Source organism: Haliotis rufescens, unplaced genomic scaffold (genome assembly GCF_023055435.1).
Source record: "Haliotis rufescens isolate VD_foot unplaced genomic scaffold, xgHalRufe1.0.p SCAF_128, whole genome shotgun sequence".
Lineage (NCBI taxonomy): Eukaryota > Metazoa > Mollusca > Gastropoda > Lepetellida > Haliotidae > Haliotis > Haliotis rufescens.
This window is the reverse complement of record NW_025963811.1, coordinates 282006-303611: the sequence shown is the minus strand read 5'-3', so window position 1 is coordinate 303611 and position 21606 is coordinate 282006. Positions and strand designations below refer to the sequence as shown.

Here is a 21606-nt window from a genome sequence, read left to right as displayed (position 1 = left end):
TGTATGCTTGTGTGGTGGTTTTTGCTATGTTTTGGTCGGTTTGTTTATTTCTTGTGCTAGCTAGTGTTATGTCTTTTTCTGGGTGTTTTAAGTTTTGGGGTGAAGATATTTAATTTTTTACAGTTTTGTTTAAGATTGTTAATTTGGTGTTCATTTAAGTAATTGGTTATTCTTTGGGATATTGGAGTAAGTAGAGGGTGTTTTCGAGCTATGCCTTGGTTTTTGGGGATTATATTTTTGTTTTGCCCAGTGTCCATTGCCTATTACTTATCTATGATAACTTAAGTACTGGCTTCCATACCATCAGCGCGAATTACTGTAAAGTGTTGGCTTCCATTGTCTATTGCTAGACACCTATCGGCGCCAATCATCTGTTGGCTTCCCTTGTTAGTTTATACCCTTTGTTATTTTCCACCTTTTGTTGTTCTTACATGTCCTTACCTGTACATATATATGCTCTCTGCCTCATGGCATCCATTCACCCGATGAAGGAGTAGGCATATACTCCGAAATGTTGTGTTCCTCATAATAAAGAAGTTGACATCCATATATTCTCTTCTTCACACAAATGATGCACATTGATACAAACCCTAAAATATCCTAATGAAGCTAAAAATGACACAAACATACGCTAGGGTTGTGGTATCAGTTTTTTTTTGTTAAAGACGGGATATTATATTTTCGGGAAAAAACAATCAACTGTCAGACTGGAGAAACACCATCTCAGTAAAACAACAAATGACCTTCCCTTTTGGTAGTTGCCGGCAGAAAACTAGTGCAATTAAAAAATACCTTCGCACTAGATTGCTGAAGGTCAGAGAGACAACGGCACTTTTATCGGAATTCTTTATCGGTGTAAGAATTTTTTACATATCATGTAACAAAAACATTATGTAAACACATCCAGCCCTTAATCTGTGTATTAACGTTTGACTTGTGCATGCGTCATCGTAGGAATCGCGAACATTGGCGAGAATCTGCGAGAGTTATCGTGATCTGCCTGGTGTCCTGTAATGCCCCAACAATGGCAGTGAAAATGGTAAGTTGTAGAGCCGCGAGGGCCTCGTTTGGGTTAAGTGTCGTCTTATTAAGATGTGGAGCAACGTGTTGTGGACGTTAACACAACGGGAAGCCGATATACTTTGACATGGTGCTGACACACCATTCAACGAAGTTAAAGCGGATAAGATATTTGAACTCATTCCGCAACCTACATCACGCCTCGCAATCGGTAAACCTCGCCCTTTTTCGTAACCTTAGACTCGGCTGTGAATGTAGGAAATTGTGCGAGTGTGGCTTTACAGTAAACAGGCTTCCGCCTAAACACATTCGCGGATGTACATATTTTGCGCGTTAACTGTTCATCTGTGATTAAATGTCGTTAGTTTTATGCATGCGTAGTTACTATATAGAAGTTTGTAATCTTAAATATATTCAAAAGATGCTTGTGTACTACAACATTTTGAAAATATAGGTACTACAACATTTTGAAAATATAGTTCCAACATGGTGACTGTTAACAAAGGCACGCTGGGGCCTGCATTGGAGTGACCATGGCTAGCAGTGACTAAACATATAAGTGATCTATCGACCTTCATAATTACATGACACCATAGCGATGACACGAGGAGGGTAACGAGGGTGTCACGCGCTGGGGGCAGCTTGGAATGTTGACAGCTAAGGGACGCAACTCTGTCCAGCGAGTTGCGACGTGTGGAACCAACCTGTGCGCCGTGTTATGGTATGAAATAGTTAACGAGGAATGTCATCTTAAACACACTATTGCACATGACAGTGATGTAATTCAAGACAATAACCATGTCTGGGTTACAGTTACTATTGTGTGCACTACACGTTCATCACGTGACCACCGACAACGTCATGAGTAGCGTCCTCAACAACACCCACAACTCTGGCAGCAACATCATCGGCATGGAGGTTCGGATTCGCAGAGCCACCAGTGAGTTTTCTGTTTTTCTCTTTGCCGCGAGTAAGTGAGTCGGGTTTAACGCCGCTATTAATAGTATTTCAGCCCTATTTCAGTGTGGGGTGGTCGGGTAGCCTTGTGGTTAACGCGTTCGCTCTTCACGCCGAAAACCCGGGTTCGATTTCCGACATAGATACAATGTGTGAAGCCCATTTCTGGTGTCCTCCGCCGTGATATTGCTGGAATATTGCTAAAAGCGGCGAAAAACAATACTCACCCACTCACGCACTATTACCGCGTGTCAGCTTGATGTGGGAGGAAAGCCCGAAGTGATACAGGTGTCACCCGTTTACCACTTTGGTGAAATCCACGAGCACGGGTATGGTGCTGTTGTTTGTTTGGTTTGTTTGTTGTTTAACGCCGCACTCAGCAATATTCCAGCTATATGACGGCGGTCTGTAAATAATCGAGTCTGGAGCAGACAATCCAGTGATTGATCAACATCGATCTACGCAATTGGGATCGATGACATGCATCAACCAAGTCAGCGAGCCTGACCACCCGATCCCGTTAGTCGCCTCTTTGGACAAGCACACTCGCCTGTTACGGCAAGCCTGGGTTGCTGAAGGCCTATTCTAATAATTCGAATAATTAATGAGAATACATGGTTATTGTGGATGAATGACCTGTCTGTTTCTTCATTTGTTTTTCCGTAGCATCAATGAAGCTAGTTGGGGGTCAATGGCCTTGGGAGGGACGGCTCGTTATAACGGGAGCTGACGGGAATCACGGATCCATGTGTGCCGAGATGTTGACAAAAAACGACAGGAACGTCATATGTAAACACTTGTTCTACCAGAGATAGTGAGTATACTACATAGTACGTCATATGTAAACACTTGTTCTACCAGAGATAGTGAGTATACCACACAGTACGTCATATGTAAACACTTGTTCTACCAGAGATCGTGAGTATACTACACAGTACGTCATATGTAAACACTTGTTCTACCAGGGATAGTGAGTATACTACACAGTACGTCATATGTAAACACTTGTGCTACCAGAGATAGTGAGTATACTACACAATATGTCATATGTAAACACTTGTTCTACCAGAGATAGTGAGTATACTACACAGTACGTCATATGTAAACACTTGTTCTACCATAGATTGTGAGTATACTACACAGTACGTCATATGTAAACACTTGTTCTACCAGAGATAGTGAGTATACTACACAGTACGTCATCTGTAGAAATATGTTCTGTGATAGTGACTGACTGACTCACTGAGTATGGTTTTACACCACTTTTAGCAATATTCCAGCAATATCATGGCGGAGGACACCAGAAATGGGCTTCACACATTGTACCCATGTCGGGAATCGAAGCCGGGTCTTCCGCGTGACGAGCGAACGCTTTAACCACTAGGCTACCCGACTGCCATCTGTGATAGTGAGTGTAGCTATTTAATTCTTATATTTAATTTAATTTTGATCAGTTTAGTTATCGCAAATGTAAGAGTCATTATCTGTTTATGGGTGTGTGAATTTAAAAACACAATACGCCACGAGTGAGTGAGTGAGTGAGTAGGGTTTAACGCCGCTTTAACAGTATTCCAGTTATATCACGGCGTGTCAGCTTAATGTGGGAGGAAAGCCCGAAGTGATGCAGGCCTCAGACGTTTACCACTTCGGTGAAACCCACGAGCACGGGTATGGTGCTGACAAACCTAGAAACATAATCGGGGCGAACCGGGATTCGAACCCATAATCATAGGTTTCTGGCGTGCCCAAGGGACGCAACTCTGCATAGCGAATTTCGGCGCCTTAGACGACTGGGCCGCCCGTGCCCCCACGTCACGTGTAATAATCCATAATTTATTCAACCGAACGTACGAATGGCGTCAACTTTACAGAAGTACGTCACAAAGTATCCTAAAGTAGGGTGTAATGACACGCGTGACAGGTGTGTACATTACTTATTCGGGGTGGTCGGGTAGCCTAGTGGTTAAAGCGTTCGCTCGTCACGCCGAAGACCCGGGTTCGATTCCCGACATGGGTACAATGTGTGAAGCCCATTTCTGGTGTCCCCCGACGTGATATTGCTGGAATATTGCTAAAAGCGGCTTTAACCCATACTCACTCACTCACTCACTCATTACTTATTCTGAATTCCATGTCTGTTTTTCAGTAATATGTTTGGTTACCCGGCCAACTCGTCCATCTTTGGCGGTGACCTTGACCCCAGAGTGCTCAACGTGGCCCCGAAGTGCACAGGTTATGAAAGTGACGTTACAGACTGTCCCGGGTTCGCTTCCATCTGGTCCGACAGGACTGTGTGCAACCAGGGAGAGGCAGCCATGTTGTGCATTTGTAAGTTTAAGTTAAATACCGTCTTGCGTTTCTCAATTTCTTCTGATTATTCATTATTTAATTCACTCAGTGTCTTTGCAAATATTGCCCATTTTCGATATTTTCGCAAGGATGCAGTCCATTTTAAATACATGTTCTATAATCATTGAAAGGGTCACGTGTCTAGATGTACGCATTCGAGTGCGGTAACCCCCTGTTTTGAAGTGGGTTGTCCAACTATGCTGAGAGGTTACTTGTGATGCGCATGGGCTGTGGTAACCACTTAATCAGATCGAATAATGAAATATACGCTGAACAGTATCCTTATATTGGCGTTATTTGATGGTTTGGACCGGGGCGTCCAGTCCTGGATCGCGTCCCTGAATCTGATTATATTTCTAGGTTTGTCAGACTATACCGTGGTCTGGATTTGTACCAAAGTGGTAAACGTCTGTTTTATGTAAATGGATTACTGTTGAAAGCGGCCTTTAACCTCACTCACTCACTCACTCACTCACTCACTCACCCGGCCACTCACTCACTCACCCGGCCACCCACTCACTCACTCACCCGGCCACTCACTCACTCACTCACTCACCCGGCCACCCACTCACTCACCCGGCCGCTCACTCACTCGCTCGCTCACTCACTCACTCACTGCAGCTGACGCGGACATTATCTTCACGCACCCCTGGCATCAGCCTGTGACAGCAGGACGGCCGGAAGTGTATTTGTACGGGTCCTGGGGGACTATATGTACCAAGGGAATTACACAGAGGGAGATCACCATGCTGTGCACCTTCAATGAGTACTGGTGAGTGGCTAGGATATCTATTAATCTCCTGCAAGTGTCACAGGACGTTTTTGAAAATGCTTCATTTAATTATTTCATACTTCTAAAACGTATTTCTGTGTGCCAGGACAGCGTTTGGTAAACTGGTTTCCGCTAACCAGTTCGGGCGCAGCAACCACCCAACTAAAATTCAGAACCTTCACTGTAACGGCGACGAGCCGTCCATTGACTACTGCACGTGGGAGAACAGCACGTGCGGCCATAACCAGGACGTTGGGATCTCGTGTGAGAAGCGGCACATCGGTACACTACTGCTCACGAATAACTTCCTCTAGTTCGCCATCGAGATGCGACATGATCCAAGATTTCTAGGGGAAAAGGTGTCAAGGGAAGGAGGGGGGTATATGTGATAATGTTACCCAATTCATATGAAGGGGACATCTATAAAGGGAATATATATCATGTGTCCAAGTGGAAAATAAAGGGAATGGTGCCCAAGGTGGATGATATAGTGAAAGTTATTCAGGGGGAAGGCGTCTAAAGAGAAGATACAGGCGAAGGTCTCAAAGAGGAAAGGGTCATAGCTAATGAAGATAGGGAGTAAAGCGTCACAGGTAATTAACATACGGAGGAAAGTGTCAAAGAGGAAAGTGTCAAAGGTAATTAAGATACAGAGGAAAGTGTCAAAGGTAATTAAGATACGGAGGAAAGTGTCAAAGAGGGAAGTGTCAAAGGTAATCAAGATACGGAGGAAAGTGTCAAAGAGGAAAGTGTCAAAGGTAATTAAGATACGGAGGAAAGTGTCAAAGAGGAAAGTGTCAAAGGTAATTAATATATGGAGAAACGTGTCAAAGAGGAAAGTGACAAATGAAAGATACTTAGGAAGGTGTTATAAGGAAGGATCTCATGTAGGTAATCACCGGGTGTGGGAACAGTAAGGCTAACACCTTGACATGTTGCAGACAGCCATGACATCACCCTGACGGGGGGAGCACAGCCGTGGATGGGCCGGTTCGAGGTCCATCTCACCAACAGAAACATCACAGCATCAGTGTGCAGTGGGGACATGTGGTTCTCCCCGACAGACGCTGTCCTCGTCTGTCGGAGTATTGGATTCAGGTAGTGGATAGTTGATCGAGAGGTAGTTCATTGATATATTGGTATCCATTATAAACAGTAAATAATATTAATAATAATATGATCATTCAATGCGCTCAATCCACACCCAAATGCAGACCCAAAGCGCTACATTACGAGGGTTGGTCAAAGCCTTCTAAGCCTATTAAACAAAACCAATAATTGTGAAAGTGTTTTAAATATTATTATTCAACATAATCTCCCTGCTTTTCAATACACCTCTGATATCGATAGTGAAGCTTTTCAATTCCAGTCAGGAAAAGGTTTTCCGAAGCCACATTCCGGCAGCTTTGAGGTCATCGTCGTCATAGAGCTTTCCTAGAAGGTGTTCTTTCAGTTTCGGAAACAGGTGGAAATCACTTGTTTCAAAGGTCTTGCGAATATGGAGGGTGATGAACCCATGTTGTCGCTTAGCAGCCTTAGCATGTAGAGAGGTGTGAGAAGAGGCATTGTCATGAAGTAGTAGAACTCCAGCAGTCAACATTCCTCGTCGTGTTTCTTTGATCTCTATGGCGATGAAGCACATCAGCATAGTAGGCACCGGTAATCGTCTTTTGACTTTCTAAGTTATCAACAAGGATCACACCCTTTGCATCCCAGAACACAGTGGCCATAACTTTCTTCACTGATCTTGAAGACTTGAATTTCTTTGGTACCGGAGAAGTGGAATGGTACCATTCCATGGATTGACGTTTTGACTCAGGATCGTAATGGTAGAACAATGTTTTATCAACCGTGACTAATCTCGTTTCGAATTTGAAGACATCCTCCTCAATTAGTTCTAAATTATCTTGGCAATGTCAGATCAGAATATAGACTCTTTGGCACCAAACGAGCAGATATTTTATTCATCTGTAAATGTTCGTGAATAATAGTTTCAATGGATCAATGTCTTAGACCTGCGTCTTCAAGTTCAGCAGTGGTAATACGTCTATCTACAGTATACGTTTTTCTTTCTCCTTGATTGAATCTTCATTGATGGAAGTTGAGGGACGTCCAGACCTAGGGTTATCATCAAGGCTTGTTTTCCCAGCCTTAAACATAGCCGCCCAACGTTTAACAGTGGAATATCTAGGCCCCTTACCCCCATACACTTGTGACATGCGGTCATGAATTTTCTCTAAAGTCAAAAACTTGATGACTGCTTTTCTATTTATTTGTCCATTTGGACCCCTACCATTTTAAACTGACTGTCACCAATATACAAATGGTCTCAACCAAATACACTTGAAAGGAACTACTCAAACAATGTACTACATTGACTAGTTGTTATGGCCCCCAGTTGAAAGTTAGTCAGGCTTAGAACTTTTTGACCAGCCCTCGTGTTACCCGTCAGTGGATCAGAGTGCAAAGAATTTTCATTCTCAGCTCCCAGGGGAGTATACAACACAAGCTGCCTGTGAGGCGCTGGAAGGTTAACGGACATTACCATCTCATCCAGCCTCGGAATCAACCTAATCACCGAGACTTATCGTGCGATCATTTACGTCCTCTTAGCATAGGGCCCGTGAAGATCCGGATTAGAATCGGTCTTCATCAACCCATGCTTGCAATAAGAGCCGACTATGCTTGTCGTAAGAGGCAACAAACGGGTTGTCAGGCTCACTTACTTGGTTGATGCATGTCATCGTGTCCCTATTGTGTCCCGATGCTCATGATATAAATCGCTATTGCCTGGTCTAGACTCGGTTGTTTACAGACCGCCGTCATATAGCTGGAATATTACTGAGTGTGGCGTTAATATTAAGCAAAACAATGTGAAGTCTAAAAATATTTTGTCCCAAAACACTGCATCCCCAGAGGTGTGTACACATTATGCTTGGGTGTGTAATACAGTAGATATTGTTGCCAGCAAGGTATATTTTAGGTAGCCAAAATGGCGAGCAGTAGATCACATTAGGTCACTGCTCACTGGTACCGTTCACTGCTGTGAACAGGGGCATATGTCGAACAAAGTCACCTGCCTAATGAGGCATGGCGTGTAACATGTGCTCAGTGTGGGGCAGGACCCAAGCCATAGACACTCGCAGAACATGGTCACCCACCAACTGCTCTAGGCGACCAACTTCGCCTGTGACCTTTGTACTGCACTAAGGACCCTGTGCCATCAGTTAAGTCTGTGTGTTGTTTGTTTGTCAGCTATAGTCCAGCCATATGACGACTGCATGTAGATAATTCAGTCTGGATCTGAAAATCGAGCAACGACCGACGCAGTGATACGATGACATGCAAGGAACCAAGCCACCGAGCCTTACCTCCGAATCCATTTGGACGCATCTAACGACTAGCATTCTAACCCCGAATACCCATGGGGAACTAAGGTCTTTTAAGACAATGTTTAGCATTTTATCTGATAACTTCGGATATTCGTACTCCGGGGTGGTGTATGATGGTCCCCATTACTTCGAATTAAAGAGAATAAACTTAATTTACTCTACGAATCGCTCGTAGACGGATTATCGAGCAATTCATAAACTTACCTCTCTTACTCACTGTTCTCAGTATAAGTTTACGTTATTGACAAATGAAGGTTTTTTTCTAATTCTCCCCTTATACCACCAGTAGTGGGGGGAAATCTCTACCCCCTATGGCTGTGTCCCCCTCAGCACCCCACATCATGGAACAGCTGTACTGTGTCGGGTTCGAGTCTAACATTGGGGAGTGCGCTGGCAAGTGGATCCGGGAGAGTCTCGACTGCCCCACCTTTCCGCCACTGGTGGGGGCTGTGGACTGCACCCCTGGTAGGTCTTTAGAGGGGTGGGGGCTGTGGACTGCACCCCTGGTAGGTCTACAGAGGGGTGGGGCTGTGGACTGCACCCCTGGTAGGTCTGTAGAGGGGTGGGGGCTGTGGACTGCACCCCTGGTAGGTCTACAGAGGGGTGGAGGCTGTGGACTGCACCCCTGGTAGGTCTACAGAGGGGTGGGGGCTGTGGACTGCACCCCTGGTAGGTCTGTAGAGGGGTGGGGTCTGTGGACTGCACCCCTGGTAGGTCTGTAGAGGGGTGGGGGCTGTGGACTGCACCCCTGGTAGGTCTGTAGAGGGGTGGGGGCTGTAGACTGCACCCCTGGTAGGTCTGTAGAGGGGTGGGGGCTGTGGACTGCACCCCTGGTAGGTCTGTAGAGGGGTGGGGGCTGTAGACTGCACCACAGCAATGGAGTAGTGATATTGCATGGATTTCCTGTAAACCGCGTAACGCCAGATCACGCCGCATATAGTTCCTATAACCGACTGTGCTTTGAAGACAGGCTTTACGCTGCATAACAGAAATTTGTAAGCAAACTGACACAATTTGATATGTTATATAAGGGTCACGTCTGCCACCGGGTTGTGTCACGTTATAGTCACGTCAGGAAATTAGTTCCAATATGGATTCCTACCACTGCTGGCTGAGATCCGGAGATTGGGCTGAGTCGACCCAAATGTGTAAAGTCTAGTTTCGGATTACACCGACTGAATATAGAATGTAAAATAGATCTATGTTTTCAAGCTCGGATCCTCGTCCCACTAAGCGGTCTTGGCGCTAGACGATCGTGACTAACACACTCTATTTAGACTTCCGGCAATCGCAGGGCTAAGATCACTTATGGAACAGTCCCTGCTCATGTTCTTTATGGTAATACTCAACAAAGAAAAGCGGACACCATCCAGTTTATGACCATTCATAAACATGTTAAACATTATTTGTAACATGGGTGCACGAGTGGCCCAGTCGTCTAAGGCGCCGCGATACGCTGTGCAGAGTCGCGCCCCTTGGGCACGCCAGAAACCTATGATTGTGGGTTCGAATCCCGTTTGCCCCGATTATGTTTCTAGGTTTGTCAGCACCATACCCGTGCTCTTGGGTTTCACCGAAGTGGTAAACGTCTGAGACCTACATCACTTCGCGCTTTCCTCCCACATTACGCTGACACCCCGCGATATAACTGGAATACTGTTAAAAGCGGCGTTAAACCCAACTCACTCACTATTTGTTACAAAACCTTAATGAATTGTTCTTCTCTTTAACAGAGGGTTTGGAGGTCAAGGTCACTTCCGGAAAGTTGCCATTTGAAGGAACAGTTCAAATTCTTTCAAACGGACACTGGTCAACTGTGGACAGTACCTCCTTGAACGAGAACGAGGCTAAGGCTATTTGTTCCACAATGGGCTATCAGTGAGTGATGATATACATGTAGTTATATCACTGCCACATGTACACCCATGCGGACTTAGTTCCATTATCCATCATACCATTTCATTGGAATAAACCTTCCCATCTCACACCAATTCCGGGGCGGTCGGGTAGCCTAGTGGTTCAAGCGTTCCCTCGTCACGCCGAAGACCCGGGTTCGATTCCCGACATGGGTACAATGTGTGAAGCCCATTTCTGGTGTCCCCCGCCGTGATATTGCTGGAATATTGCTAAAAGCGGCGTAAAACCATACTCACTCACTGCTACATCAAGCTGACAGGCCATCATAAAACTGAAACCCTGTTCATTCACTCATACAGCATACACGTAAAATGACAGAAGAAATTATTAAAAGAAAGAAATTCTGCCATGAAATGACGATTTGTTTAAAAAAAAATCAATACTTCACAAACTCAACAAGACATATTTTTACAATTCAACATGACTTTTTATCTTATGACATATCTTCATTTTTTAGGAATGATAGATTACATATACATTGCATTTTAAGTGTTTAAAATACCCGCCTGAGGCGGACAGTCTTCGACAGTCATTTTGCTAACGGACGGTTTTGAAAAGTTCCACACCCGATGGTCGGTGGTGAAAATGACTAAGTTGACAGTCCACCAGCTTATTGTCTGAGAACGAACATTAAATAGTACTATTTTTATGTTTACCCTTTTGTTACTTCTGTCCGTTAGTCAAGCAAATTCCGGACTTTGCAATGTTGCTAGTCTGGTTGTCTGACTGAAAGTTTGGGGAATTGTATTCACTGAATTTAAAACAATGTGCAGCATTCCACGTTATGAACAAACAAGTGTTGGGTGATTTTGCCTAGGGACACAACTCCTCACATATTTCCGGCGGATCACTTCCATGTTCCTGGGAATCTTCCGATTGTATCCCTACATTGCCAGAGCCACGCTTTCCACATCGGGCAATGTGACATCAAAGGTGCCGCAAATCACAACGCACAGCATGCTGGGATACAGTGTTTCGGTGAGTAGGATATAAATGTCGGGACACATATACCATTCAAATAGATTTTTATTACATTTCGCATCCTATTTTACATTACAATGTCATACATAAAGTGTCATTTGACTAGTTGTTACATTTATCATAATTATTCTATTTATCATAGTTGATACAGGGTTTCTAAATGATATATGTAAAGGAGACCAAAAGGCTTGGAAACTTGCATAATTACAATGTGAACATGCAATAATTGTGTAATTTCATATTATCTAGTATATCGAACCCCCGACCTTCCGCTCTCCGGGCGGACGATCTACCACTAGACCACGGAGGCGGTCGCAGCTTACATAGACATGTCAACAAAATACATATACAAACATGTATAAAGAAAACAAAATAATAATGCAAATGCATTTCTCTACTTCTCTTCTCTCTTGTCTGTCTGACCGCCTCCGTGGTCTGGTGGTAGAGCGTCCGCCCGGAGAGCGGAAGGTCAGAGGTTCGATCCCCGGTGTTTCAATACCCGTAGGTTGTAAACAGTACCACTAGATTGTGTTCAATACCCGTAGGTTGTAAACAGTGCCACTAGATTGTGTTCAATACCCGTAGGTTGTAAACAGTGGCCCTAGATTGTGTTCAATACCCGTAGGTTGTAAACAGTACCACTAGATTGTGTTCAATACCCGTAGGTTGAAATCAGTACCCCTAGATTGTGTTCAATTACCGTAGGTTGTAAACAGTACCACTAGATTGTGTTCAATACCCGTAGGTTGTAAACAGTGCCCAAAGATTGTGTTCAATACCCGTAGGTTGTAAACAGTACCCCTAGATTGTGTTCAATACCCGTAGGTTGAATTCAGTACCCCTAGATTGTGTTCAATTACCGTAGGTTGTAAACAGTACCACTAGATTGTGTTCAATACCCGTAGGTTGTATACAGTGGCCCTAGATTGTGTTCAATACCAGTAGGTTGTAAACAGTACCCCTAGATTGTGTTCAATTACCGTAGGTTGTAAACAGTACCCCTAGATTGTGTTCAATTACCGTAGGTTTTATACAGTACCACTAGATTGTGTTCAGTACCAGTAGGTTGTAAACAGTACCACTAGATTGTGTTCAATACCAGTAGGTTGTATACAGTACCACTAGATTGTGTTCAATACCAGTAGGTTATATACAGTGCCCCTAGATTGTGTTCAATTACCGTAGGTTGTAAACAGTACCACCAGATTATGTTCAATACCCGTAGGTTGAATTCAGTACCCCTAGATTGTGTTCAATACCCGTAGGTTGTATACAGTGCCCCTAGATTGTGTTCAGTATCCCCAGAGTGTATTCAGTACACCTGGGTTGTTCTCAGTACCCTAAGGTTGTATTTTAACGATTAAGCAGAATTTGTAGACTATTGGATATCCTACGATATCATCTAATTTTCACCAGGATCTTCTAGAAAGTACAAACGCGTCATTGTTTGTGTAGACTGCGGTCTTCAATACTATGGCCACGACACCGGGACGATAACGTCAGACAACTACCCCTCGGCTGTGAACAGCGACGTGGACTGCCTGTACCACATCAGAACTACGGGCCACCATCCAAAATACAGATTCTACTTCTCCGATCTTCATCTCGGCAATGATGACCACGTGACGGTGAGTCCCTGAGAATGATGCAACCACCAGGATTTGCCTTCACGTGCTTTGTTCACGTGCTCGACTGAAACCGGACCTTCCAATAACGAGCATGAGCACTTTCATATGACGTCTTTGCGCGTCACAACTATGTCGCTTAACATGGGAAGAAAACCCGAAAAGATGAAGGTCTGAAACGTTTGTCCACATGATGCTCGCGAGCACGGGTGTGGAATTGACAAACCGAAAATGAGGGCGAATCTGGGATTCAGACCCAAGATAATAGGATTCTGGCATACCTAAGGGACGTAACTCTTCACGGCGAATTGCAGCACCTCAGACGCCTATGTCCCCAGTATCGGTCGAGAAGCTATATGACTTTTAACAGAGGGCCCCCATAAAGCTGTAGTTATGAGTGAGTGAGTGAGTGAGTGAGTTGGGTTTAACGCCGCTATAAACAGTATTCCTGTTATATCGTCAGCTTAATGTGGGAGGAAAGCCCTAAGTGATGCAGGTCTCAGACGTTGACCACTTCGGCGAAACCCACGAGCACGGGTATGGTGCTGACAAAACTAGAAACATAATCGGGGCGAACCGGGATTCGAACCCACAATCATAGGTTTCTGGCGTGCCCAAGGGACGCAACTAGCGGCGCCTTAGACGACTGGGCCACCCGTGCCCCATTGTAGCTATGAGATTGTCAGATGCACATACATGCCTATGTTTCAAGGATATTTATTTTGGTTGTTTATTTGTTGTTTAAGGTCGCACTCGCATTATTCAAGTTTTATGGTGGCGGTAAATACCGAGTCTGGAACAGACAATCCAGTGATTGACATCATAGGTTTGTTTCAAGCTAAAAACACCAACCATCAGTACGTTAGCCTTGTGGTTATAAGAGCAGGCTCATTTGTATTTAATTATCCAGCTCAGCGTTTTACCCAAACTATTTCTTTGGAGTTGTTTATCATATAACACAAACCATGACACACCGATATCGCCTGACACAGATCCGCGCGGACCCCATGGAGCCTATCATGACGTCCTTCTCGGCCAACCAGGGGCCTACCGAAGTCTTCTTCACCAAGGATCTGTACATTAGATTCAAGGCCCACAAGGGCGCCAAGTTCCAGTTCAAATGGGAAAGTATGTATACAAAACAAACAAAATCCAACTCTATAAAAACAGACCAGATGGTGTCCTTATGGCTGAAGCGTTCACTCGACATCCATCTTCCCGAGGCAAGGGAGTGACTGTAAAAGTCCACTTTCCATCCTTGGAGAACTAGGCGGGAATTCCGCGGTAACATTTTGATTGGACGAACGAGTCTATGCATAGTGCAATCAAAATCGGACAACGAACAATCGGTTCGTAAACAACTTGGATTTTCAACCTGCACATTTCCGTCGACTGCAAAAGCTTTTGTACCGATTTGAAATTTGACTCTTTTAATTTGAATAGTGTAATGTTTCTTTGTTCAGTGTTGTTTTTGCTATCATCATTAGCACTTTAAAAGTTATTGTTGCCGTTGGCGGCAATTATTGTTTTTGATACCAATATTACTATTATTATTATTAATTAATTAAGTAGTATTTTTTATTATTATTATTATTATTATCATTATTATTTATATTACTATTATTCTTAGCAATGGTATCAATACTCATTATTATATATTTATAGCTTATACGGACGGTCATGAGGAACTTGAAAAAGCAGTCGCCATACAGTGTAGCCCGGATGCCATCAAAGCTTCTGTTGATCTGCCCAAACTCAAGGCAGTGTTTGACAGTACCGATCCCTCTCATCTATCTCTCGGCGACGTCACGTGTACCGGTGTAACCCAGGGCAACACATGGTCAGCTAGTGCACGCCTCGGCTCCTGCAAAACGCAAAGACAGGCCAGTATATACAACCCGATACCCACATCCACGCAACACTGTAATTAAAGTACAGTAAACTACGTTCATAACGAACACGCTTATAACGAACTGACGGATATAACGAACTTATGTTTAGTCCCGACCATTTGTTGTATATTTGCTGTATGTATGCATATAACGAACTACGGTTATTACGAACTAAAATTGGTGGTCCCCTCGAGTTCGTTATAACCGTAGTCTACTGTATAGATCTTTGTATAATGTTCTGTTTCCAATTGATCACGTTGAGGAGATTTAAGTCGCCGTAAAAGTTGCCCTACATACAGGTGAGCAATGGTCTCCCCCCCCCCCCCCCCCAGACGATCAAACCATATTATTGAACCTATGCTGATGTTTGTTTGTTTGTTGTTTAACGTCGCCCTCAGCATTGTTCCAGCTATATGACGGCGGTCTGTAAATAATCGAGTCTGAACCAGACAACTCAGTGATTGATATCATGAGCATCGATCCACGCAAATGGGATACGATTACACGCATCAACCAAGTCAGCGAGCCTGACCACCCGATCCCGTTAGTCGCTTCTTAGGACTAGAATAGGTTGCTGAAGATCAATTCTACCCTGGATAATCACGGGTCCTATGCTGATCGTATGAGGACGTAAAGGATCGCATGATCAGGCTCGGTGATTTGGTTGATTACGTGCCATCGTATCAAACGGCGTGAATCGTTGCTCATAATATCAATCACTGGATTGTCTGTTCCACACTCGATAATTTATAAACCGGCGTCATAAAGCTGGAATAATGCGGCGTTAAAAAACAACCCAACAAATTCAGACCTCAGGTAAACAACTCCCCGATACGTTTTTATCGGCCGTGTTATACTATATTGTACGAGTGCTTCTTTCAATGTTTATTTTCCACGTCATTACACCTGCCCACCTGCGAGTGTCGGAGATATACGCCTATCATACAGCATCGTGAACGACACGGCATCTGTTACTAGGTAGATGACGACTTCATCGTCTACAAGACCTCTGTTGTGTACAGCCTCCCCGGCACCAGCCCCGGCGACTTCATCATTCTGTGGAGCGTAGACGTCGACTGTGCATTCAAGCGAAATACCACGGTCAGGTCTTATATATATATATATTAGATTATTTCGATGAGTTGGTTCATGGTTAATTTAATTCAAAAACACAATAGTTTGAGCCTTCTGAATTCTAATAATTAATATCAAGAGTACGCCCCTTTCAATATACTGCTACTACTTCAAATAAATTGAGGTAAAATGGGGTTAACGTCGCGTTCAACATTATCGCACTTATATACCGAAGTGCGTGCGCGCGCGTGTATGTGTGTGTGTGTGTGTGTGCGTGAGTGTGTGTGAGTGTGTGTGTGTGTCTGTGTGCTAGTGGTAGTCTGGACTTACGCCGGTTTTATAGTGCTAGCAAATTCTATGCTGCAGTTTAACAAGAAATACCCCACTCAGACACAGTATACTCTCAGGCGACTAGTCCTTGTTTTAAATGCCCCTTATGCCGAGGACCAGGCAGGGCAATAACAAGTCTGGGATTGAACCATCGACCTACCGTTCCTCTGGCCAGACGATCTATGCACTAGACCACAGAGACGGTCCACACTAGCTGATGCTGGTATCTGCTACATGTCGAGCGCCAGGCAGAATAAGAACAAGTTATTGGCACATAAATGAGGCGTGAAACTCGCGCGAGCTGACATGACTTTCTATGTAGGTGTCATCAGATCTTGACGAGTCAACAATCTGATATTAATGAGACAGGAGGGGGCACGGGTGGCAAAGTCGTCTACGGCGCCGCGATTCGCTGTGCAGAGTTGCGTCCCTTGGGCACGCCAGAAACCTATGATTGTGGGTTCGAATCCCGGTTCGCCCCGATTATGTTTCTAGGTTTGTAAGCACCATACCCATGGTCGTGGGTTTCACCGAAGTGGTAAACGTCTGAGACCTGCACCACTTCGGGCTTTCCTCCCACATTAAGCTGACACGCCGCGATATAACTGGAATACTGTTAAAAGCGGCGTTAAACCCAACTCACTCACTTATGAGACAGGACAGGACATTATTCAAAACAAACTAAACTGTTTGTAGGTATTCAGCATTGAAATCTAGACCTGTACATACTACTTTAAAAACTGTTTCTATATTTCAAGGCCAAAACCAACTACTCCATCATAAGCAAGAATAACATCGTTGGTTTGAACACAACGTCCCACTACTCCGCCATCGTGAGAATTTTCAGCGACCGCGGGCTTCATAACGAGGTCAAAGGTCAGCCAATCAGAGTTAGGCTCGGAAGTGAACTGTATGCAGAAGTTGAATTCAGTGCCAACTTCAAGGCCAGCATGAGACTTTAGAGATGTTCCCTCAAAGAGAAGCTAACACAGGCGAATGGATACGACTTGATTCGGAGCGGGTAGGTGCACCAAGTACTATAAAGGTTAAGATAAGATGAGATCAAGTAATTTATTATCCCGAAGGAAATTTGAGTCACATCAGAGAAGGGTCTCAGCTTATTAATAAACACATATGAAAATAAACAACAGCATCACAAACGTAAATAACGTTAAATGTGGCACTGGCTTATAAATGCTCAACAATTATTTCTCACAAAACTTATCATAAAGCCTGGTACTAGTTGGTTTGAATATATTCCGGACCCTGTTTGTTCTCGACATCTGCAATCGTAGTGTGCGGCCAGAAGGAAGAAGTTGATACTCTGAATGCATGATGTCACTTGAATACACAATGCCATTTAGGAAGTGGTCAAATGTAACAAATGTTAGATTTGGGATAACACATATCTCGTACTTTTTGGGGGTTCAGTCCCGTTCGAACCCCGAACTCAACCCCAAAAAAGTACGAGAATCTGTACTTTACTAAGAAAGTGTCATCCCTAATATAACATTTGTTACATTTGACCATTTTCTAAATAGCATTGTGTATTCATAGCTTTCGGCCATGAGAGCCGTGCCAATTAACACTTGTCAGAGGGGTACTCAAAGTACGTGATCTAGACTACCAGATGTCGAACTTTGATTTTTGTGGAAGCCTCGGTGGCTGAGTGGGTTAGATCGCTGACTTTGTGTGTTGAGGAATAGGTGCCTCACTCTGGCAAGTGTGGGTTCGAATCCCAGACGGTTTCAACCCAAAGAAAGTACGAGATTCTGTACTTTACTGAGAAACTGTTATCCCAAATATAACATTTGTTAAAGATGTAACTTTATATTTTATTTACGTCATTAACTTTTTGCTGTTCCTAAATGCTGCCGATGTTCTGGAGAGAGTTGCCAATGGTTTATTCACCCTGTTACAGATTTTGAACAGTTTTTCTTGTTGCGAACAGACAGGTTTCCGAACCAGCTGGTGAAGCTAAAAGTCAGAATACTTAAATGTTGTATGAAATATTGACATGGTGGTGGAGTCAACTTGAAAATGCCTTAAATTACGAAGGAAATACAACATCTGTTGACCCTTATATGTAAAAATATATGTGATATGCATTTCAGACACTCGTATGTTTGTTTTGTTTGTGTATTGTTTAACTCCGCACTCAACATTTAAGCTATATGACGGGGGTCTGTAAATAATCGAGTCTGGACCAGGCAATCCAGTGATTGACATCATGAGCATCGATCCACGCAATTGGGATCGATGACATGCATCAACCATTTCAGCGAGCCTAACCAGATCCCGTTGGTCGCATTTTACAAGCATAGTCGCCTTTTAATGCAAGCATGGTTTGCATGGATCTATTCTTCCCCGGATCTTCATGGGTCTCGTGCTTTTCACCAAAGTGGTAAACGTCTCAGGCCTGCATGACTTCGGGCTTGCCTCCTACATTAAGGGGACTCGCCTGGTGTAGCTGTGATACTATTCAAAGCGGCGTTAACCCAAACTCACTTCCTCACTCATTACAAAGCCTTTAACTCCAAATATGGATAGACTGATTTACTCCAGGAGGTGTTCGACTGCAGTTTTGATAAATTGAATTTCACGTTACAGCTGCCCTGTTGACCGCGACACCAACGTCATTGCCGAGACATCTTCCGCCACGGTGTTCCACTTCAAAGCCACGGAGTTTGTAGCAGGGGTCACTTCCGTTTACCTGACCTGTGACGTGACATACTGTTTACCTAATGACACTAGTCAGGCCTGTAATCATCAGTGCAGCACGACCCAACACGGACGTAGACAAGTATCCGACTACGCCTTAAGTGTCGCCAGGGTTGCAAAGAAATTTGATATTTTCACATAAAATTGTTTCTCCAAATAAAACAAAAACTATAGTCCAACTTTATCGGAATAAAAGAACATGATAACCTATTTTGTGTGTCTCTTCTTAAACTTGTCAAAGTTAGTGAGAAAAAAACACTATATATTGTCATCATTCATCAGTGGTACAGCGATATCACGGCGGCGTGTTGTTTATCTGTTGGGTAACGCCGCACTCAGCAACATTCCAGCTGAAACACAGCGGTCTGTATAAATTCGAGTCAGGACCAGACAAACCAGTGATTGACATAATTGAGCGTCGATCTACGCAACTGGGATACGATGAAATGCATAAACCAAGTCGGCGAGACTGACCAGCTGATCATGTTTATCTCTTCGCGTCGTAAAAATTTGGGTTGGGTTTAACGCCGCTTTTAACAGTATTCCAGTGATATCACGGCGTGTCAGCTTAATGTTGGAGGAAAGCCCGAAGTGATGCAGGTTTCAGACGTTTACCACTTCGGTGAAACCCACGAGCACGGGTATGGTGCTGACAAACCTAGAAACATAATCGGGGCGAACCGGGATTCGAACCCACAATCATAGGTTTCGGGCGTGCCCAAGGGACGCAACTCTGCACAGCGAATCGCGGCGCCTTAGACGACTGGGCCACCCGTGTCGCCCGGTCGATATAAAGGCAGTGAATGGTGTCTTAAGACGCTTCTTTCGACTATAAGTGACGAAGCGTCAATAAAATATAGGAAATACCCCCATTAACTTCCATCGGTTGAGGATAAGGTGTAAAATACAACCATAACCTTGGTACATTGGTGTGTTTTTGTTGTTAAAGCGAGTGACAATTAAAGCCATGTAAGGATAATTAATATTATTAATGTTGTTAGCAACGTTCCGAGCCAGAGTACACGTCACACTGTTGATTTATTGAATTGACTGTTGTCACCCATACTGTACTTTCTACAGCTTTCGAAAGTTATTGTCGTTAGTGTTCTACAGGCAAATGTTACTTTTGATAGGAAAGTGTTCGAAATCGCCTTTATTTGAGTGCCAATAGCACGATTAAAAGGGATTCACTATGCCTTGATGACCTACTCAGGATTCAAAGTTTAAAATACAACTTTGCAAAGTTAATGAAGCTTATAAATACGATGCCACCAAAAAATAGCAAATGAGTATCAACATATCAACATTTAACACATGGCCAAAGGTGGTGAAAACTAAAATAACCTCATTATTACATAGATCCAAAGTATTCTTCATGGCACAGATATTCTAAAGGACACACCGTTCGTCAATAAATAACTTCATTTCAATTTATCGGGAATATACAGGATACCCATCACCCCCCCCTGGGTTAAAGTGGACTCTTCCGCTCAATCCTACTTAGGTGTCAGTCAGTCAGGTTGACCACTTCTAAGCCTGAAATCGCACGGTCACACAGGGCTTGTAAGTAAGCTACACTTACACACACAAATGCTTTGCAAGAACTTCACAAAATTAATATTGATGAAAGTATTGTTTGAGCATAGCTTTTTTTATTAATATCTGTGGGATGCATTCAGCATTATTTTTCAGATCCATCTGCACAAATCGAGTCTGTGGATAAAAAAAAATGGCTATTACCATTGCAAGTAAATCTCAATTTTAGTCATCTCTTACAAAAATCATCCGACACTAAACCTACTATGGTACAAGAGGAATCACCTCCTTGATGCTGGCATAGTGCCCAGTGCCATGTAAAACAAACACTTCACCAGAACGGAATAAAACACTACGACATTCCTTCACAGAAATTTCAGATGTGGTATGCTTGGATACTGGATAGCTTTGGAGAACATTGAACTGACTTTGGAAGCAATAGAATGCATTTTAACACGTTATGGTCCAAAACCAGGTAACTGACCCAACATTTCTCTTAGTCCATGTCAAAATAGCTGCAATGGAAATTCTAAAATAAACATTTCTAAAACTCCTTAATATCAAATGGCACCAGTACAGTATGTGCTTTATATACAGTCATGCAATGTTTGGCAAGGAAATATTTAACAGTTTATTTGTTATACTCCATGACTGAACCCACCCTATATTAAAACTTAAATCCAACTTGTTGCCATCGAAACGTAAAACAATATAAAAAATTAAAATTCCTAAATAGCAAAAGTTTTGTAAGAAAGTATTTAACAGTTTTTGAGTCGGAAACGAACACCACCCTAAAAGAACCTAAGTCCAACTTGTAGCCATGTAAACGTAAAAAATAAAAATTCCTAAAATTCCTAAATAGCAAAAGGCACCAGTTCAGCATGAGTCTGATAGACATACAAAGTTTTGTTAGAAAGTTTTGAATGTGTTTTGAGTTATGCTCCGGAAACGAACTCTACCCTCTCGAACCTAAGTCCAACTTGTTGCCATGGAAACGTAAAAAATAAAAATTTCTAAAATTCCTAAATAGCAAAAGGCAC

General features: G+C 43.4%; 1 protein-coding gene across 1 annotated transcript; it reads left to right on the top strand.

Moving 5' to 3' along the window:
* The first annotated feature begins 995 nt into the window (after positions 1-995).
* On the top strand, positions 996-19215 carry LOC124124719 (deleted in malignant brain tumors 1 protein-like). The gene is made up of 16 exons (XM_048394031.1): positions 996-1039; positions 1834-1960; positions 2644-2791; positions 4124-4305; positions 4948-5098; positions 5205-5380; positions 6040-6196; positions 8777-8955; positions 10224-10368; positions 11225-11385; positions 12844-13016; positions 14006-14141; positions 14679-14896; positions 15884-16006; positions 17068-17330; positions 18920-19215. Exons 1-15 carry the CDS (start codon positions 1025-1027, stop codon positions 17269-17271), a joined length of 2295 nt encoding a protein of 764 aa, XP_048249988.1. The 5' UTR covers positions 996-1024; the 3' UTR covers positions 17272-17330; positions 18920-19215.
* Positions 19216-21606: the final 2391 nt, after the last annotated feature.

What these genes read in the sequence shown, in the direction of transcription:
- LOC124124719 (XM_048394031.1), top strand. An exon ending in TGCTGGGATACAGTGTTTCG is followed by an intron (nt 11,386 to 12,843) that starts GTGAGTAGGATA and finishes TTGTTTGTGTAG; the next exon opens with ACTGCGGTCTTCAATACTAT. An exon ending in CCTGCAAAACGCAAAGACAG is followed by an intron (nt 14,897 to 15,883) that starts GCCAGTATATAC and finishes ATCTGTTACTAG; the next exon opens with GTAGATGACGACTTCATCGT.